Source organism: Mobula birostris, chromosome 12 (assembly GCF_030028105.1).
Source record: "Mobula birostris isolate sMobBir1 chromosome 12, sMobBir1.hap1, whole genome shotgun sequence".
Taxonomy (NCBI): Eukaryota; Metazoa; Chordata; class Chondrichthyes; order Myliobatiformes; family Myliobatidae; genus Mobula; species Mobula birostris.
The window spans coordinates 67,942,946-67,963,307 of record NC_092381.1 but is presented as its reverse complement, the minus strand read 5'-3'; the positions used below and the strand labels follow the sequence as shown (position 1 = coordinate 67,963,307).

The 20,362-nt window shown below is 42.3% G+C and overlaps 1 protein-coding gene across 2 annotated transcripts in view; it reads left to right on the top strand.

The window, feature by feature from the left end:
• hmcn1 (hemicentin 1) overlaps positions 1 to 20,362 on the top strand; it is a 514,861-nt gene that overhangs the window by 209,384 nt on the left and 285,115 nt on the right. For both annotated transcript variants that reach the window (XM_072273998.1, XM_072273996.1), the window contains exons 19-20: positions 9,629 to 9,773; positions 20,151 to 20,263. In XM_072273998.1, coding sequence (XP_072130099.1) covers positions 9,629 to 9,773; positions 20,151 to 20,263 — 258 coding nt within the window. The remainder of the gene's footprint in view (positions 1 to 9,628; positions 9,774 to 20,150; positions 20,264 to 20,362) is intronic.

The window sequence follows — 20,362 nt, the reverse complement described above, 5'->3', positions numbered from 1 at the left end:
AGCAGGCAGTGAAGAAAACTAATGGCACGCTGGCCTTCATAACAAGGGGAATTGAGTATAGGAGCAAAGAGGTCCTTCTGCGGTTGTACAGGGCCGTGGTGAGACCACACCTGGAATATTGTGTACAGTTTTGGTCTCCAAATTTGAGGAAGGACATTCTAGCTATTGAGGGAGTGCAGCGTAGGTTCACGAGATTAATTCCTGGGATGGCGGGACTGTCATATGTTGAAAGATTGGAGCGATTGGGGTTGTATACACTGGAATTTAGAAGGATGAGAGGGGATCTGATTGAAACATATAAGATTATTAGGGGATTGGACAAGCTAGAGGCAGGAAACATGTTCCCGATGTTGGGGGAGTCCAGAACCAAAGGCCACAGTTTAAGGGGTAGACCATTTAGAATGGAGTTGAGGAAAAACTTTTTCACACAGAGGATTGTGGTTCTGTGGAATGCTCTGCCTCAGAAGGCAATGGAGGCCAATTCTCTGGATTCTTCCAAAGAAGAGTTAGATAGAGCTCTTAAAGGTAGTGGTGTGAAAGGATATGGGGAGAAGGCAGGAATAGGGTACTGATTGTGGATGATCAGCCATGATCACAGTGAATGGTGGTGCTGGCTCGAAGGGCTGAATGGCCTACTCCTGCACCTATTGTCTATTGTCTATTGTCATTTGATCAACTGGACTACTAAATACCTTTTTAAAAGGGAATGGGTAATGGTTAACTTTAGAAATATTTAAAATGGCATGGAATGTCTATAGTGTAGTTGGTACTAAGTACATTGCTCTTCAGGTGTTAAAGAAGAAACCTAATACACCCTATCCTGGTTGTATGTGGGGGATACGTTCCTCGCAGTCGATGCATAGTGTGAAAACGCATAATGTGAATAATTATTTAAATAGAGAAATTAGGGATGCATTCTGGAGGGCTTCCTAAATATGTTTTATCTGTAATTTATTCACATTTTCATACCAATACAACACAAAAGCAGTACCACAAGGCTACATTCGTATTATATTTCATCAAGGTAATATTCAACAAATTAATAATGGCTCCATCTGTCTAAGTAGACAATGGATGCACCTGTTTGGGGGCACAGACCTGGGCGATGAGTATGGAGATCCTGGACTGCCCAGACATCAAGATCCCCCTCTCGGCCTCGCGGATGTGGTCCAAAGGAATGCGAAGCAGTACATTCATCATCAGCTTGACTGCAGGAGCTGCCGGGAGGTGACGTGATACGTCATCCAACCGCCTCAGGGGCTGCACTCTGGATTTGTGTAGGGTTTACTCCTTAGCTTTCTCCTCTCCCGAAGATACCCACAAGGCAGTGGGATCCGTAATCCTGGATAGGGGCCCATACCAGGTACTGTCAGCCGGAGCCAGCTGAGCCCGGAACTCATGTAAGGCAGGGTCATCACGCCCTGTAGTAGTAACATATGGAGCCACTACCCACTACCTAAACATATACGTAATGAATCATAGAAAGTTAACATACTAGGGTGTACAGTACTCACTAACAGGTGTGTTCGCTCCGGGAGAAGAGTGGTTGTTGTGGTGTTGGGCAGCTTTACATGAACGAGGTGGATGGTTGTGGGTCATCAGGATCATCAAGGACAGCAAGGGGTGAAGGAAGACTCACAGAACTCTCAGAACTGCCGGCAGCAGGAGATGGCACCAGTTTGGAGAAAGTGGTGTTGGCTGTTTGCTTGGCAGCATTTTGTTTTTCAGCATAAATTTGCTTGTAGGGAAGAATGATTGACTGCAGGGGACGACTGAAATGCTGACTCCGTTCTAAACTTAGGTCTGTGTCCATCACCATTTGTGCCAAGTGTTCCGCAGCCTTAAAAAACTCTGCCAGTTGCTTCACCGTAAAATCTTTCACCTGCAACTCGACACTTCCTTCTTCAGCATTGTTAACTTTAAAGGCAAGATTCTGTTCCCGGCAGTAGCATTCAGCCTCAACAGCAAAATGATTAGCAAACTAATCTGCAAAGATTTGACCAGTGACCCATGCTTTCTTGTCAGCTGCCCAGTGGACAGGAAGCATATTCTTACCCAAACCCTTAAGAGCACGTGGGTTTAGTGAATGTTAAACTAAGAGAGGCTTCATCTTACAGTCTCCTTCAGCATTAGAACACATAAGCAAAGTCAACCTATCCTTTGCTGCTTTGAAACCTGACACAGGTTTTTCATCCTTACTTATGTAAGTGTGTTTCGGCATACGCATCCAAAAAAGCCCGGTCTCGTCTGCATTAAGCACCTGCTTTGGTGAGATGCCTAACTCAGCTATCATAGCCCACAACTGCACAGGGTAGAGTTCAGCAGCTTTGTGGTCAGCACTAGCTTGCTCACCACGCACAGCTAAGTTGTGAAGCCTATGACGATTAACAAACTTAGAAAACCATCCCCTACTTGCATTAACGCTAACAATATCACTTGACACTTCCTCACTAGCCTCTGAACAAAGGCGACGATAAATTTCCAAAGCTTTCACACGAAGATGATCGGAACTGAGTGTTGTTTTTTCCTTTGTTCCATGCTCAATGTACAAACTCAACATTTTTTACATTTTTGTCATAATCGGCTTATGCACTTTGGTAACAATCTTTGAAGACACTTGTGATGAATCAATCACTGCACTTTTTATTTTCTCAGCATTTTTCTTTATGTTTCTGATCGTGGACTCACCCAGGCCGAAGTAGCATCCCAGAGCTGTGTTACCTTCACCTGACACTGCCCTGTTTATAATTTCCAACTTCTTTTCAAGCGTTAAAGCAGTTCTCTGATGCTTGGCGGATGGCCCAGGACTTGACATCAGACGCTTAGGAGGCATAGTTAAATATTTCAAGCACAATATCACTGCACCATAGGTAAAAACAACAAAAGTTTAAGAGTGCAAGATCGCACATCCACACGTTGCCAAAACCAATGCAAGACTGGCGGGAGTGAGACTGTGAGGTGTGCATACGTGACTTGTATTGGCGGGAAAGCGGTGCTTCTCATCCCAACAGTGAGACTATGAGGCATGCGCATGTGACTTGTATGGGGCGGGAAAGCAGTGCTCCTCGCATAACTGTGAGTTTTGGACGCATATGAGGAGAAGTTAATAGAAATATATAGGCATCATTAGTCTCGTGAGACCATGGATTTGCACCTTGGAAGGTTTCCAGGACGCTGGCCTGGGCAAGGTTGTATGGAAGACCAGCAGTTACCCATGCTGCAAGTCTCCCCTCTCCACGCCACCGATGTTGGCCAAGGGAAGGGCACTAGGGCCGATACAGCTTGGCACCGGTGTCGTCGCAGAGCAATGTGTGGTTAAGTGCCTTGCTCAAGGACACGACACGCTGCCTCAGCTGAGGCTCGAACTAGCGACCTTCAGATCACTAGCCCGACACCTTAACCACTTGGTCACGTGCCAACACTGGTAGAAATAGATTCCTCGCATAACTGTGAATCCGCATTGTCTGAAGACACATATAACGAGGATAGGGTGTAATTTTCTGCTTTTCTATCTAACTCATAGTGCTATCTTCCTGAAACAAAAGGCAACGTATCTTTTTGGGGCCTCACTAAGACCACTCTAGCCTTGAAATATGAGTAAAGGACACACTTCTGACAGCTTAGAGTAGTAATGTTATGGCGGTGTCTCCTCTCATTTCTGGCATATTTGGTCTTGTGTTGCTTTTTTAATGTGTTTAATGAGGAACTTTGTCCTTGGGATGTCTTGACTAATGAAATACACCATGCCTGGCAGAGAAGCAGAGGCAGCATTTTAAAGGCAATCTTGTGCATGGTTCCCAGCAGGCACCTTCTATTACACTATGTGTGTGCCCTTTGTCTGCAAGCTGCACCATTGTAGAGTTAGATCAAGAAAGTAGGTAGATTGAAAATGTGGAGTGATGATCGAAAAGAGACTTGAATCTGGGGAGGTTAGACCTATACTCAGTTTAGGTTAGGTGGGAGTTGCCCACAATGTGATAGGGTGAGGTCTGTTGTTATCATTGCTCTTTGAAGGACATCCAGAATGAAGCCAGGGAATAGACAGTGGAGCAGAATATGCAAACCCTAAAGGGGTCCCACCCAACGAGAGACAAGTTGTAAAAATCAACCCAGCACATCAGCCCAAGTAAAATGATGGGCTCTTTACTAAATTATGCTGATTTATGGGTTTTCTCAGGCAGTTTGTGGTCCATATTTGTAGCAGTATGCACAGGGTTTTCTGTCCTTATTCCAGCAGTTGGACTATCCAATAGAATTTGCAAATGTGGGCACTGAAAGATGCAGACTGCTTGAAATTAAATAAAATCAACAAGTCAAAAGAATGTTTATTATTTTGACATAAATTACAATTTTAACATTTTTCCACAAAGACCAACCCAAAATCGTTGAATACAATGGTCCCTCAGTCCAGTCCTGCCTGTAGGAGGATGGCTTTGCGCTGTAATGCTACTTGTCTAAGTCAGATAGAACAGGTCTTAGCTACCTTGGAAAGACTGTTTCCTAGGATCTGACATGTGAAAGATTACCATATAATCTGCATCTTCGGTACTTTTGCATTAATGATTAAAATTGTTTCCAAAGTGCATAAGATGTGAAATTGAAAAGATACCTGATACCTGAAGGTTTTAGTATTGTGTTTTATTGAAATTGCTTCCTTTTTGAATGGGTTAATGACATCTCAGTCTGTTGCTACAAATCAATCATCTCTTGTTACTGTTGCTTCTTCAAGTTGCAAACAATCTGAAAGGCTAAAAAAACTAAATCAAATGATTGCTAATTTAGTTCCTGAAGCGCACAGAATAACATGTAATGATCTAAAGAGAATCTCTCCTCCTTCTCCTTTTTTTTTCCACGACACTTTTTTCTTCAACTGCAATAGCTGTCAAGGTCTGGCCTGTGAAGTTTCCACTGCTGCTCTGCTCTGATCAGGGTTCAGTGGCCAGGAGGTATGCACTGCAATGGAGCGGGTGGCGGGAAGCTGAGTGTGTTCTTGCCAGATATTCCATTTCCCAGACAGAACACACTGCCATGGACCTAATGAGAATAATTAAAGGGTATGTGTTACTGTACAAAGGAACGATGAGCCAAGCACTGTTCTCAGAGTGGCCCACTGCAGAGTTGCACGTATGCAATAGGATAATTGGAGCTGCATTAAACACAAAAGGGCTGTCTTTTCTTCATGTTTTTCCCTTCCCAACCACCCTTCCTCCACATGCGCACACACACTTAATAAACCTACATCCAGGCAAAGTTACAAGCACAAGTAACTTAAACAGGCTGGTGTTGATGCAGTCACGAGGGCCAAATTGGGAAAAAAGAAGAACTGTGTATGGCTGTACCAGTGAAAGTGATTGTCAGTATCTGATCTATCCAGTGCCTGTTAGAAGCAGCATCCTCATGTCTAAACCTCTTTGTTCAATAATAAAACAGCACCCTTAAGCTTCTGGTAATCTGAGGAATCAGCAGTTTTGTTTTGAATTTTTTTTTATTAGCATTCCTCCATTTAGATATTTGCCTAGAAGAAACCCATCCTCCATGGCAGGAAATCCCCATTCACTCTCGGATTAGCTTTATGACATTTACATGTGGCACAGAGCAGATATTCCAATTTCCTCTGCCAGTGGCCAAGAGCAGAACATATCTGAGGCTTTGAGCAACGGAAATCTTTCCCCTACTTTTTAATACTTCTGCCAAGAGAATAGGCTAGATCGTAGTTACGTTCTGATCCATAATCAAGGATTATGATGAGACGATCACAATAAAGGTAAAGGCTACTATTCGATATGCATCAGCTGTCCGAACAAATTATGGTATGAATGTTATCTAGATCACTCAATTACTGTTTCATTCAGATGCAAAATAGACAGAATATCCTCTTTTTTTTCCAGCATTGATGTTATGTAAAAATTGGGCTGAAACTACTTTTGCTGGTAGTTTTGTAAAGAAGTGTCAGCATGCAACTCTTTTGCGATCTGCACTCTGTAGGCGGTACCATGGTGTAGCGTGGATGTCTGAGACCAGCTGAAGGTGGGCATCATTGCATACGACGCCCCGCTCCGCCACTGGACTGAACACTGAATATCTACTCCAGTCGTGTTTCACTCTAGGGCTAAGTCAGTTTTGCTATTCCCTTAAAATGTTGGGGATGTGAAAGGGTTAATGCCAAGTGTTTGTTATCTAATTTACTTAATAATGCCACTTTCAATGAATTAATATCTTTTAAATGTATTTATAAATAATTTATTACTGACTTAAAAAAAAACCTTTAAGCTTATTTTAATTCTTTTAAGCTGTTTTTAAATGTCTTAGAACATCAGTGACATTTAAAAACTATTCAATGGCTTTTCAGAAGTTCAAAGTAAATTTATTATCAAAGTATATGTATGTCACTATATATAACCCTGAGATTCATTTTCTTGCGGGCATACTCAGTAAGTCCGTAATGGAATAATAACCATAATGGAATCAATGAAAGACCATTTGTCTTTTGTTCAACCAGTGTGAAAAAGACAACAAACTGCAAGTACAAATAGAAAGAAATAATAAATAAATAAACAATAAATATTGAGAACATGAGATGAGGAGTCCTTGAAAATAAGTGCATAGGTTGTGGGAACATTTCAATGATGGAGCAAGTGAAGTTATCCCCTTTGGTTCAAGAACCTGATGGTTGAGTGATAATAATTGTTCCTGAATCTGATGGTGTGAGTCCGGAGGCTCCTGTACCTTCTTTCTGATGGTGTGAGTCCGGAGGCTCCTGTACCTTCTTCCTGATGGCATCAGTGAAAAGAGAGCGTGTCCTGCATGGTGGGAGTTCTTGATGATAGATGCTGCTTTTCCTGCACATCTATCAATGTTTCATGTAGATATGCTCAGGGGTGGGGAGAGCTTTACCTGTGATTGACTGAGCCGTATCCGCTACGTTTTGTAGGATTTTCTGTTCAAAGGCATTGGTGTTTCCATACCAGGTTGTGATGCAGCCAGTCAATATATTCTTGTGATGTAGAAGGAGGCCTTTCTACCCATCCAAACAATGTTAGCTCAGAGTGAACTCTCAAGGATGGTATTTTCCCCACAGGGTTAGCTGGAACCTCTTCCTTCCAGAGAAGGTTCACAAGAATGACTCCGAGGAAAAAAGGGGTTAACATATGAGGCGCATTTGATAGCTCTAGGCCTGTACTTTCTGGAGTTTAGAGTTATGATGGGAGATCTCATTGAAACTTATCAAATATTGAACGGCCTGAATAGATTGGATCTGGGAAGGGTGTTTTCAATAAGAGTGAGTCTATGACTAAATGGCAAAGTCTCAGACGAGAGGGACATCCATTTAGAACAGAGATGGGGAGGAATTTCTTTAGCCAGAGGGTAGTGAATCTGTGGAATACATTACCACAGACTGCTGTGGAGGGTAAGTCACTGAGTATATCTAAAGCAGAGGTTGATAGGTTGTTGATTAGCCAGGGCATCAAAGGTTACGGAGAGAAGGAGGAAGAATGGGGTTGAGAGGGATAATAAATCAGCCATGATTGAATGGTAGAGCAGACTCGATGGTCTGAATGGCCTAATTCTGCTCCTATGTCTTACAGTCTCATGGTCTCATTTGTCCACCTCTTACATTGTATTCTCCTACCACTCATCTACACTATGGATAATTGACAGTAACCAATTAACCTATCAGCACTTCTTTGGGGGGGGGGGGAAGCGATCATGGCTGAGCCTGATTACACTCTATGTTTCTGAAGTTGCTTGGATCCGCGAGGCTGTAAAAGATTTTTACAGCTGCAGGAAGTTAGTGCAAGACACAGGCCGGATCAGGCATAAACCAGCCTATACTATGGAAGTGGAAATTCTAATTAAGCAGTTCCAATAGGAAATGGTTATTGCTGTATATTAATTACATCGATTAAAGAAGGTACAACATATACCATCATCTTCCCACTTTAAAAGAAACTGAATGAGTAGAAATACGCTGAAACCTACAAAGGGAAACTTGGGAGTGGCTGTGTACATACATCTATTGATGCTTCTGGACACATCTCCAGTGATGTTCCTGGAATCATCGGGTGTTTCGGGTCTTTCAACATCATACACCCTCCTCCAGGTGACCCAGCCGGGGCTGATTAGACCCCAGCTTGTGTCCAGATGGCTAGCTACTTATGACTCCATGGCTCCCCTCTTTTGAGCCACAGCCACCTTGAGGCCCTCTCTGCCGCATCGGTGGTACTGCGGATGGCTCTCCTCTTCCTCTCTCCCTCGATGCCCAAAATGGTGAAGGCTCTAACTAAAGAACGGGCTACGAATCCCCTACAACCAACCTCCACCGGGAGACACCTCGCTCTCCATCCAGCCTGCTGACAGTTGCTGACCAGTCCTGAGTACTTAGAGAGCTTCCTTTCAAAGGCCTCTTCCAAGCGATCTTCCCATGGGACTGTCAGCTCCAGCAGCACCACTTGCTTAGTAGACTCAGACACTAGGACAATGTCTGGTCGCAGGGTGGTGGCTGCGATATGGTTGGGGAACTTCAGCTGCCCTTTGAGGTCCACCAACAGCTGCCAGTCCCTTGCAGAGGTCAGAATGCCTGCAGATGTTCTTTTGGCAGGTATTGGCTGCTCCCCAGCTCTGACAAAGGCAATGGTCTGCTTGGAGGGTCGGGACCGCTTCGCCCACTCAACTCCTGCGCTGACGGCTTCAGCGATGGTCTTCAGGACCTGATCATGCTTCCACCTGTACCGTCCCTCACCAAGCGCCCTTGCACAGCCGCTGAGGATGTGCTCCAGGGTTCCTCACTTGGAGTACAGTGGGCACGCAGGTGACTCTGCCTTGCCCCATGTGTGCAGGTTTGATGGGCTTGGAAGCACATCGTACACTGCCTGGATGAGAAATTGGGTGCGGTGTGGTTCGGCTTTCGGAAATCAGCGCAATTATATTCACAGCTGGTTAACAGGATTTGAAGGATAAAGCAGGCCTCTGCTAGACGTATCTCAGACACCAGTGTTCATCAGTGGCCCCTAAAGAGGAAACATGAAGTTTTTAAAAATTACTTATTGTGGTACAGAACAGAGTCATGCCGAATTGTGCTGCCCTCCATCCCCTGCTTTAACCCTAGCCTAATCACGGGACAATATACAATGACCAATTAACCTACTAACCAATACATCTTTGGACTGTGGGAGGACACTGGAGCACCCGGAGGAAACCGACGCGATCTTGAGGATTATATACAAATTCCTTCCAGGCAGCTGCAGGAACCAGGAGTAGGTGAAGCTGAGCCAGATGTACATAGTGAAGTAAAGGGATAAAGAAAACATGGGAAAAAGCTGTCAATGTAATTCTTCCAAGTGTAAGTTATTTCCAAAATTGTAAACTACTTATCTACTTCAACACATTCTAAATGCTGGAGAAACTCAGCAGGTCAGGCAGTATACATGGAAACAAACAGTCGAGGTTTCAGGCTGCGAATCTTCCTCAGGACTGCTTATCGACTTCTGTGCATCATCATTATTTTCTGGTGGCAATTCACTTCCCACCACAGAACTGCAACTCTGATATCTTACTGTGGAGAAGCGTAAATCTGTGAGCGAATCAGTTGGTTCTATGTCAATGCCACAAGTTTTCTGCCCTCCTCTAGGTGACGTCAGATGGTTACGTGACCATACGTAGAGATGGAAGTCTTCATATTGAAAGGATTCGCCTACGAGATGGTGGAAAATACACATGCCTTGCCAGTAACGTTGCTGGAACAAGCAACAGAACTACTACTGTGAATATATTTGGTGAGTGTGATTCGACTGCTGTCCCAGGAGACCACGTGATTGGAGTAGAAGGAGCACTGCAAGTTGATGAGTTGTGAAATATTTGAGATAATGTTGATCCCCATTTCTGCCTTTTTATTTGGAGCCATTGAAATTATGTTACATTTTACCTTTGTTATTTAACGATTGTGAAAAAACATAATGGTAAATGAATTGTAAGTGATTTCCACTTGACATGTTAACTTTACCAGATGTGTCACCAGGGGCAACCAGGTGTACAATAACAGATTATGTACAAGAACATTTTTTTTGGATAGGTTTCCTGTCCCCTTTCAATGAATGCCATTTCCTTTTTATGTTTTTGTCTAGTGGGACAATAAAAAAGATATGGCTGAATGCTTTTACTCCTGACTGTTAGTTTTATTCACAGGAGTATTGGAAAAGGAGGAATTATTTCACCCTTCCGTCTCTCCACCTGCCTTACCAATCAGTAAAGTCAAGGGCAACACGTATCTTGATTTACTAGCCTCGGCTCCATTCCCATGACATCACCAGTAGTTCAAGAGTGGAACGTTTTGTTCTCAGTTTTGAAGTTAGACCACAAGACATGGGAAAACAATTAGGCCAATTATTTTCCCTCTCAATCCCTTTCTTCTGCCTTCAACCTTTAACCTTTGACACCCTTACTCATCAAGAACCTGTGAACTTGTGTTGTAAGTATACCCTATGGCATGGCATCTGTGGCAATGAATTCCAGAGAGTCGCCTGCCTCTAGCTACAGAAATTCCTTCTCACCCTTGTGATTGTATTCAGAGCCTCTGCTCTCTTGTTCTAGACTTGTCCACTATTTGAAACATCCTCTGCACATCCACCCTATCTAGGCCTTTCAATATTCCGTAGATTTCAAGAGATCCAAACTCCAGTGATTACAATCCCAGGGACACCACATGCTCCTCATATGTTAAACTTTTCATTCCCTGAATCATTCTTGTGAACCTCGTCTGGACCATCTCCAATTCCAGCACCCTTTCTTAGATAAGGGGCTGAAAACTGCTCACAGTACTGTAAGTGCCATCTGACCAGTGCCTTATAAAGCCTTAACATTCTGTCCTTGTTTTAGTAATCTAGTCCTCTCAAAGTGAATGCTAACATTGCATTTACCTTCTTCACCACCAACTCAACTCGCAAGTTACCCTTTAGCGAATCCTGCATGAGGACTTCCAAGTCCCTTTGTACATCTGATTTCTGAATTTTTTCCCCATTTAGAAAATAGTTTACCCCTTTAGTCCTTCTACCAAAGTGCATGACCATACACTTCCCTACACTATATTCCATCTACCAGATCTTTGCTCTGCCTATCTTTGTATCATTTGCAAACTTGGCACAAAGCCATCAGTTCTGTTATCCAGATTATTAACATATCGAGTAGAAAAAAAGGGGGCCTTTTCTGGTTTGCTGCTGGTGACTAAAATTGTTCCACAAGTGTCAGTGTTGGGACCACTTCTTTTCGTGTTAGATGTCAATGATTTAGATGACCGAATTGATGGTCTTGTGGCCAAGTTTGCAGATGATATGAAGATAGGTGGAGGGGCAGCTAGTGTTGAGGAAACACGGAGTCTGCAAAAAGACTTAGACAGGTTAGGAGATGGGCAAAGAAGTGGCAGTTGAAATATAATGTAGGGAAATGTAATGTCATGCACTTTGGTAGACGGAATAAAGGCATAGACTATTTTCTAAACAGGGAGAAAATTCAGAAATCAGAGGTGCAAAGGGACTTGGGTGTCCTCATGTAGGATTTCCCAAAGGTTAACTTGCAGGTTGAGTTGATTGAAAGGAAGCCAAATGTAACGTTAGCATTCATTTTGAGAAGATTAGAATATAAAAGCAAAGATGTAATGCTGACGCTTTATAAAGCATTGGTCAGACTGCACTCGGAGTATGTGAGCAGTTTTAGGCTCCTTATCTAAGAAAAGATATGTTTGCATTGGAGAGGGTCCAGAGAAGGTTCACAAAAATGCTTCCAGGAATGAAAGGGTTAACACATGAGGAGCATTTGATGGCTCTGGGCCTGTACTCCCTGCAGTTTTGAAGAATGAGGGGAGATCACATTGAAACCTATTGAATATTGAAAGGCCTAGATAGAGTGGATGCAGAGAGGATGTTTCCAAAAGTGGGGGAGTCTAGAACCAGAGGGCACAGTCTCAGAATAGAGGTATGTCCATTTAGAACAGAGATGAGGCTGAATTTCTTTTGCCAGAAGGTGGTGAATCTGTAGAATTGATTGCCACAGACAGCTGTGGAAGTCAAGTCATTGAGTATATTTAAAGCAGAAGTTGATAGGCTCCTGGTTAGTCATGGCGTCGAAGGTTATGGGAAGAAAGCAGGAGAATGGGGTTGAGAGGGATAATAAATTAGCCATGATGGAATGGCAGAGCAGACTGGATGAGCTAAATAGCCTAATTCTGCTCCTATGTCTTATAGTCGTGGTTTGTAATGTAAAACTGTAAGTTGATCCCAGTGGATGCATAGGTGAGTATTTGAGAGGAATATGGGTGATAAATGGGCACTTGATGGTTGGTATAGATTTATTGGGCAGAAGGGCCTATTTCTCTTATTGATTCCTGGTGTTCCAACATTTTTTTCCATTACACGTGTTAGGGTGACTGGCGAATAATTTCCTATTTTCTTGAATAATGATGTTGCATTTGCAATTTACCAGTCTCCTTGGTCATCTCTGGAAGCCATGGGGAATTCCAGGGTGTCCCTGAGCTTTCAATTGGCCATCATTCTAATCTGATCTATCTGTCTGTGGTGTCCAGCATGGCGGTAATAAATCTCAATATAACAGAATATAGAACGTTACAGCACAGGAACAGGCCCTTCAACTTGCAATGTTGTGCCGAACCAGATAAAAAAAAATTTGAAAAAATCCCAAAAACCTATTTCTCCTACCTACACAATGTCTATATCCCTCATCTTCCTCATTTCCATGTGCCTATCTCAACTCCTCTTAAAAGCCTCTACTGTATTTGCCTCAACCACCATACCAGGCAGTGCATTCCAGGCATCCACCACTCTCTGAGTAAAAAACCTACCCCTCACATTTCCCTCAAACCTACCCCCTCTCACCTTCAGTGCATGCCCACTGGTATTAGACATTTCTACCCTAGAAAAAAGATGCTCCCTGTATATTCTATCTACGCCTGTCATAATCTTGTAAGCCTCTATCAAATCTCTCCCCAGCCTCCGCTACTGCAAAGAAAACAACCCAAGTTTATCCAGCCTCTCATGATAGCATGTGCCCCCTAAACCAGGCAGCATCCCGGTAAACCTCTTCTGCACCCTCTCCAAAGCCTCAACAACCTTCCTATAGTGGGGTGACCAGAACTGTACACAGTACTCCAGTTGTGGCCTAACTAGGGTTTTATAAAGTTGCAACATAACCTCCTGACTTTTGAACTCAATGCTTTGACTAATAAAAACAAGCATTCCATCCTTCTTAACCACCTTATTGACTTGTGTAGCAACTTTCATGAAGCTGTGAACTTGGATCCCAAGACCTCTCTGCTCAGCAAGACTGCTAAGGTCTTTCAATTATCTTGGTTGAACTCCACCTGCCATTTCTCAGCCTGCATCTGCAACTGATCTATATTTTCGCTGTATTCTTTGCCAGTCTTCTACATTATCTACAACTCCACCAATCTTAGTATCATCTGCAAACTTACTAACCCACTACATTTTCAGCCAAGTCATTATATACATCACAAGCAGCTGGGGTCCCAGCACAGATCCCTGCAGAACATCACTAATTATAGACTGCCAACTCAAATAAATCCCTTCAATCACCACCTGCTGTCTTCTATGTTCAAGCAAGTTCTGAATCCAAACAGCCAATTTGCTGCAGTAGAGCTACTAGGACTTGATATTTCAATCCCTATGGTAAGTCGGCACTCCCAATGTTGGCAGTGGGCTTGGAGTGGTGACAAGGAGGGAGGGTAGGTATGTCATTGGGGTCCTCAGGTGGGCACCCTCCTTTTTTGACATTTCATTGATAAGCCCACGACGTCTCCACAGGGCTCAATGGTGCTACCTGACGTCCCAGATACACCCCCCTCAGTTCCATACCCTCCTGTCTTCATCTTGCAGCCCAGTTGTTGTTTTTCCTTTTAATCCAAATCCAATTGCTGCTTTTTTCTGCTGCGTTTGACAAGGACTTGATTGCTTGTTGGAGGGAGTGACCCCTCACCCCCATCTTCTTCAATAGACTGGTCGTAGATGTAGCAATAAATCCCCTGCATCCCACTTCTGCAGGGAAAATCTTGGTCTTCCAGGTATTCTGGGCAGCTTCAATTGCCAGTTCAGAGTACTTGGTCTTTTTCCTCTCAAACTTCTTAGACACCATATGCCAGCTTGGCTGTTGTGGACCACAGGACCATGTTTGGCCGGAGTGTTGTAGCCGCAATGTTTGGGGGAAACACAAGCTTTTTTCCCCTAAGTCCATGTCCATTTTCCAGTCCTATGTTCCCTCTTAACCAATGTTCCCTCTTAAGTGCGCACATGCACACCTCTTTTGCTGCTAGCGCACAAAGGAATTTAAACTGAGCACAAAAGGTTGTCACCCTATACTTCGGAGGCATGTGAAGTATATTTCGTGATCGTACACAATCACACTTCCTTTTCCGGTTTCTGATGCAAACAGTGTTGACAACATGGAATTTGTGATGATTTGTCTGCAGATTTTAGATCTGGCTTATTTATACTGTTTTTATTGAAGAAATTATTGATTCATTAAGTTGAATTCCAAAGAAACAAAGGGCCTGAAGTGCAAAAGAACTGTTAGTTTATTTAAAGCAGAATGGCTTAATGAAATAGTAGAAACTTCTACACTGAAAGCTCACGAGGTCAAAATATATAGCTATGAGAAATATTGATGTACAATACAGAAACTGGTGTGTCTTGGCACAATGCAAAAGTTGCTGGAGAATTTACAAATGGGAAGAAGTGGAGTGATATTTGGAAACTTGACTTCTTAAAGTGTCATTTAGCAAGCAAATCACATATGGCCAGTGATGAGCCTCCCATGAGGGCCTTTGTCAAACACCTCACTTAAATCCATGTAGACAACCTCCACTGCTCTACCTTCATCATCCTCTCTCATCACCTTGTCAAAGAGCTCAGTCAAGTTGGTAAGGCACGACCTGCCCCACACAAAGTCATGCTGGCTCTCCCTAATTAGGCCATGAGTTTCCAAATGCTGATATCTTTGACAAGCAACCTGCCATTTCCTGTTGGGACAAGTTGAAACCTTCCAACACTGAATTCAATAATTTCAGGTTACTCACTTGCTTTATTTGTATCAGATAGATAGCTAATAGATAGAGAGAGAGGTAGATGCATGCATGTATGCATACGTAGTTGGATTGAAGTAGAGATAAATGAACAGACAATAGATAGATGTTCTACTGTACGCTATCCACCTGCAATATTAATTCAGTTTTCCCGCTCTGAAGTGTTTTCTCTTCTACTGAATCTTTGTTTCCTTTTCTGTATTTTTTTCCATATTTCCAACTTCTGTAGTTTCTCTACAATTTTCTTTTTGTCTTATGGGTTTGCCTTGAATTGTTTTCTAAAGAGATTATTACAAGTTCCTCCACCTCTAGCCCCTTTAGACTCCATATGTTTAATATTTATTTTGAAGATCAATCCAAAATGATAATTTAAAATCACAGCTATTTCTCTATTTCCAATTATTAATTCCTCAGTTTCCAATGTTGAATTTACCTACTATCTTTTTTCCTTATAAACCTGTCAAAGTCTTACTGTGTGCTTTTATGTTACTTTATAGATTACTCTTGCACTCTGTTTCCTCCTTCATCTTTATCATTTAGTTATCCTTGGCTGGCACAGCAAATTAAAGGAATGTATTTAAGAAAGTTTTTAGCTAATCGAAGACAAATTCATCAAAGTCTTACCATTGCATTATGCTTTCTAATCCAAAAAAAAGACTTTAAAATTCTATTTTGAAATGAAGGTTATGTTACACTTCATAGATATTCTGTTAACTGAGTTCAGTGGTGATTAAAATATTGATAACAATAACATTGAAACACTTGTCCATTGAATGTTATGATGACTTTGACAGATAAAAATGAGCAACTCTTAATAACTTCAATAGGTCCACACAGAGTTCTCAACAGGAAACTGGCAGACCAGCTTGTGTCCTCTCCAGTTAATGACTTCCCCAGACTGAATGATATGCTTGTACTGCAGAGTTAATCTGGGAGAAAGATAAATCTATGTACTAGTTCCTCTGTTTTTAGAAAAAACTAGCATTTGCTTTATATGCACAGCACAAAAATTAACATAAAATGTTTTAAATAAAAAGTTCTTTTAACATTGACTTTTTAAAGCCAACTTCATCAGTACTCAAAATTAACTTAGTCTAGCCCCTCCCCCCACAAACAAACACACACACACACACACACACACACACACACACACTTATGAAACTTTTCTGCTAAAGCTTACTGTTTTGTTGCTTGGAACATTTAAGTCTTAAGAGTCTGGATGCATTGGTCATGATCTTTCAAAAATCACTTGATTCTGGCATTGTCCTGGAGGGCTGGAAGATTGTAAGTGTCACTCCACTCCTTAAGAAGGGAAGAAGGCAAAAGGAAGGAAATTATAGGCCAGTTAGCCCAACCTCAGTGGCTGGGAAAGTTTTGGAGTCTATTATTAAGGATGAAGTTTCGGGGCACTTGGAGACTAATGATAAAATAAGGCAAAGTCAGCATAGCTTCTGTAAAAGGAATTCTTGCCTGACGAATTTGTTGGAGTTCTTTGAGGAAGTAACAAACAGGGTGGACAAAGGAGAGGCAGTGGATGTCATTTACTTTGATTTTCAGAAGGCGTTTGATAAGGTGCCACACATGAGGCTGCTTAACGAGATAAAATCCTATGGCATTACAGGAAAGATATTGGCATGGATAGCAGAATGGCTGACAGGCAGGATTTTAAAAGTGGCCTTTTCTGGTTGGCTGTCAGTGACTAGTGGTGTTCCTCAGGGGTCAGTATTGGGACCACTACTTTTCATATTGCTTGTCAGTGATTTAGATAATGGAATTGATGGCTTTGTGGCAAAGTTTGCAGATGATATGAAGATAGGTGGAGGGGTAGGTAGTGCTGAGGAGGCAATGTGATTGTGGCAGTACGTAGGCAAATTGGAAGAATGGACAAAAAAGTGGCAGATGGAATACAGTGTTGAGGAATGTATGATAATGCATTTAGGTAAAAGGAACAATAGTGCAGACTATTATCTAAATGGGGAGACATCAGAGGTGCAAAGGAATTTAGGAGTTCTCATGCAAGACTCCCAGAAGGTTAATTTACAGGTTGAGTCTGTGGTAAGGAAGCCAAATGCAATGTTGGCATTTATTTAATAGGGAATAAAAAATAAAAACAAGGGGGTAATGCTGAGCCTTTATAATACACTAGTCAGGCCGTGCTTAGGGTATTGTCAATGGTTTTGGGCCCTGTATCTCAGATAGGATGTGTTGTCATTGGAGAGTGTCCAGAGAAAGTTCACAAGGATGATTCTGGGAATGAAGGGCTTAACATAAGATCTCAATGAAGGGTTTAACATTGGCAGCTTTGGGCCTGTACTCACTAGAATTTAGAAGAATATGGGGAGATCTCATTGAAGCCTACCAAATGTTGAAAGGACTAGATAGGGTGGATATGAAGAGGATGTTTCCTATGGTGGGGGTATCCAGAACTAGAGGGTACAGCCTCAAAATTGAGGGGCAACCCTTTAGAACAGAGCTAAAGAGGAATTTTTTTTAGCCAGAGAGTAGTAAATGTGTGGAATGCTCTGCCACAGACTGCAGTGAAAGCCAAGTTTGTGTATTTAAGGTGGAAGTTGATCGTTTCATGATTGGTTAGGGCATCAAAGGATATGGCGAGAAGGCAGGTATATGGGGTTGAGTGGGATTTGGGACCAGCCATGATAAAATGGCAGAGTAGACTCGATGGGCTGAATGGCCTAATTCTGCTCCTGTCTTATGGTTTTAAATCTCTCTTCAAACTTTGTATAATCACATATACTTGGAATAAACACAACATGGAATGAGCAGTGAAAAATTCTCCCTTTTGTGCACTATCAGTAATGATTTGGACAATTTTCATCAACACTTTAAGAATTCCCTTTTTTCCTTTTTAAATCTGTGAACGGTGGCTTAGTCTGGAAAATATTTCTTACCCCCATACACTGGTACGGGTTCCAAAATGCAACTGATAACATCTCATTGAAAGGCTATTTCCAGTTCACCTCCATCATTCACACCATTTGTATAATTATAGAAATCAAATTAGGGAAAAAAAAGCAAATGAGAAAATAGCAGGACTAGACCACCTTATCTACAAAATGCCCAAAACAGGGCTAAACCTGAAAAGCTGTTAACTAAGTGTCATGCACAGGACAAACCACTGCAGGTCTTTCCGTCATTTCTGTCATCTTCAGGTGTCATACTTAAAAATGTTGCAAGTTCAAAGATAATAAATGACAATGCTGAGTTTGTGTCAAGTATATACTTGAAATTAATAAATGAAGTCCAGCAGAAATGTTAAGCTTTGTAAGTTTTAAGTATCATAAACACTTTAGCAGCAGAATATTCTATTTCCCAAATGTGATAAAGTGTTCCATTTATAATTTGATAGTGGCCTAGAAATTGGACTGCCTTTTACCCCATTTACAAGCATAAAGCATATGGCTGTGACAGCCACCATTCATTCCTCAAAGCATTAATTGCCAGTCATACTGGTTCAGATCCATCGCATATACTTAAAAATTTGCTGTTGCCCCATTGTACAAGGATATAATGCACACTTCAAGCCACTTTTCAAACTTGGACTGTAGTTAGTTTCTTTAGGTCCTCAAGAGTCAAACCGCTTGCAGCTGCCATCAAATAGATGTGTTTTATGTTGTATAGGTCCTGCTGCATTGCCTGGGGAACAGTGTTAGGGCAGGACATCATGTTAGCACATTGTTAGTATACAAGGTCTCTTCTTTGTATGTTAAGTTTAAAATGGCTTCTTTGTTATGTTAAATGCTGGGAAAGTCTCTAGCTAGACATTTGCTTGGGTTAATACAGATAGCAGGTGCTATTAGCCAATGGGTATTCATGTTATTATTTCTTGGGGTGATAATGCTGTCTCATATGACTGGGAACGGAGGTTTTTGTGGGGGAGATGGAGGAGAGACGGGGAGGACAGTGGACGTGCGGGGGTTTTTGGTGGGGAGTCGGAGGAGAGACAAGGAGGACGACGGACGTGCGAAAAGGCTCCAGTCGATCACTCGGGGTGGTCCTGAGAGCCGATGGGGTCCGGGCGGTCCCGAGCCCCGAATCGACAGGGTCCGGGTGGTCCCGAGCCGCGAGTCGACAGGGTCCGGGTGGTCGCCAAGAATTTCTGAGCTCCAACTTGTGCACAAAGAACTTGGACTTTGATAAGTCTGGTGCTTTTTTTTCTCCATTACTTCCTTTTCTGTATCAAACTTATATTAATTTCATAGACGTAGTAATATCTATAAAGTGTACCTGGTAAAAGGTACTGTGTGTGCTGGCTGATGATTGATGTTTGGGATTGATTCGGGTGGCTGTGGTACAGCAGCCGACCAAGCGGGAAGCATCCAGGCGGGGGCCGGGCGGGATTTCCCCTAGACACATACGAGCCAATATAGTGGAGCGTTACATTAGCTAACAGCCACTTGTGAAAAAGAGATGACACCAGTGAGGTCGAGCAACCTGCCCTCTCAAACACCTGCAGTGGTGTCTAAGGTCTCCAGTAATGATGACTAATTTTTCTTATATTATTTTGACTCTAAGCTTAAAGCTTTGAAACCTGTTTGCCATTATGCCTCTCTTTTCTCCTTTAAAATGATCCTTAAAACTTACCTCTTTGACCAGGTTTCTAGTCACTGCCCTAATATCTTTTCAAGTATCTCTTTAAAAGTTGTTCAAGATGTATTATAAAACTTCTAAAAAATGAAAATAAATTAATTATTGAATACGTTTTTTTTAAATAGCAAGTGAGGTGCAAAACTTAAGCAGAAAGCTTGAACTTACTACCTTGGTGATGGTGATAAAGAGTTGTTAAGATATTGGTGAAGGAGCTTGAAGCCTGGAATGAGTGGTGTCTTTAAGGGGAGGGGCAGTCCAGTGTACCAATATCTGGCCCCCAGCATATTTCTGAACTGATTATTCAATTTTTAGAGTCGGAAATTGAAGACCTGTTGAATATAGAAGGGCAGACAGGCACCAGTTCCCAGTGGACCATTGTCCAAATAGATCTGGATCCTGTCCTATATATCTGGTCATTAATGGTTTGCTTCATCTCTTTCAGTTGTGCCCACCATCCAACATGGACCTCAGATATTCAGTACCATTGAGGGAGTCCCAATTCGGCTACCCTGCAAAGCACATGGTATTCCCAAGCCTTCCATTAGCTGGTCAAAGGTATGTGCCCTAATTTGCAAGCAGGCTGCCAAAATCTCCTGCCTTTAGAATTGCCAGGAAACTCATTCTGAAATATTTACCCCAGATGATTTGTTCTGA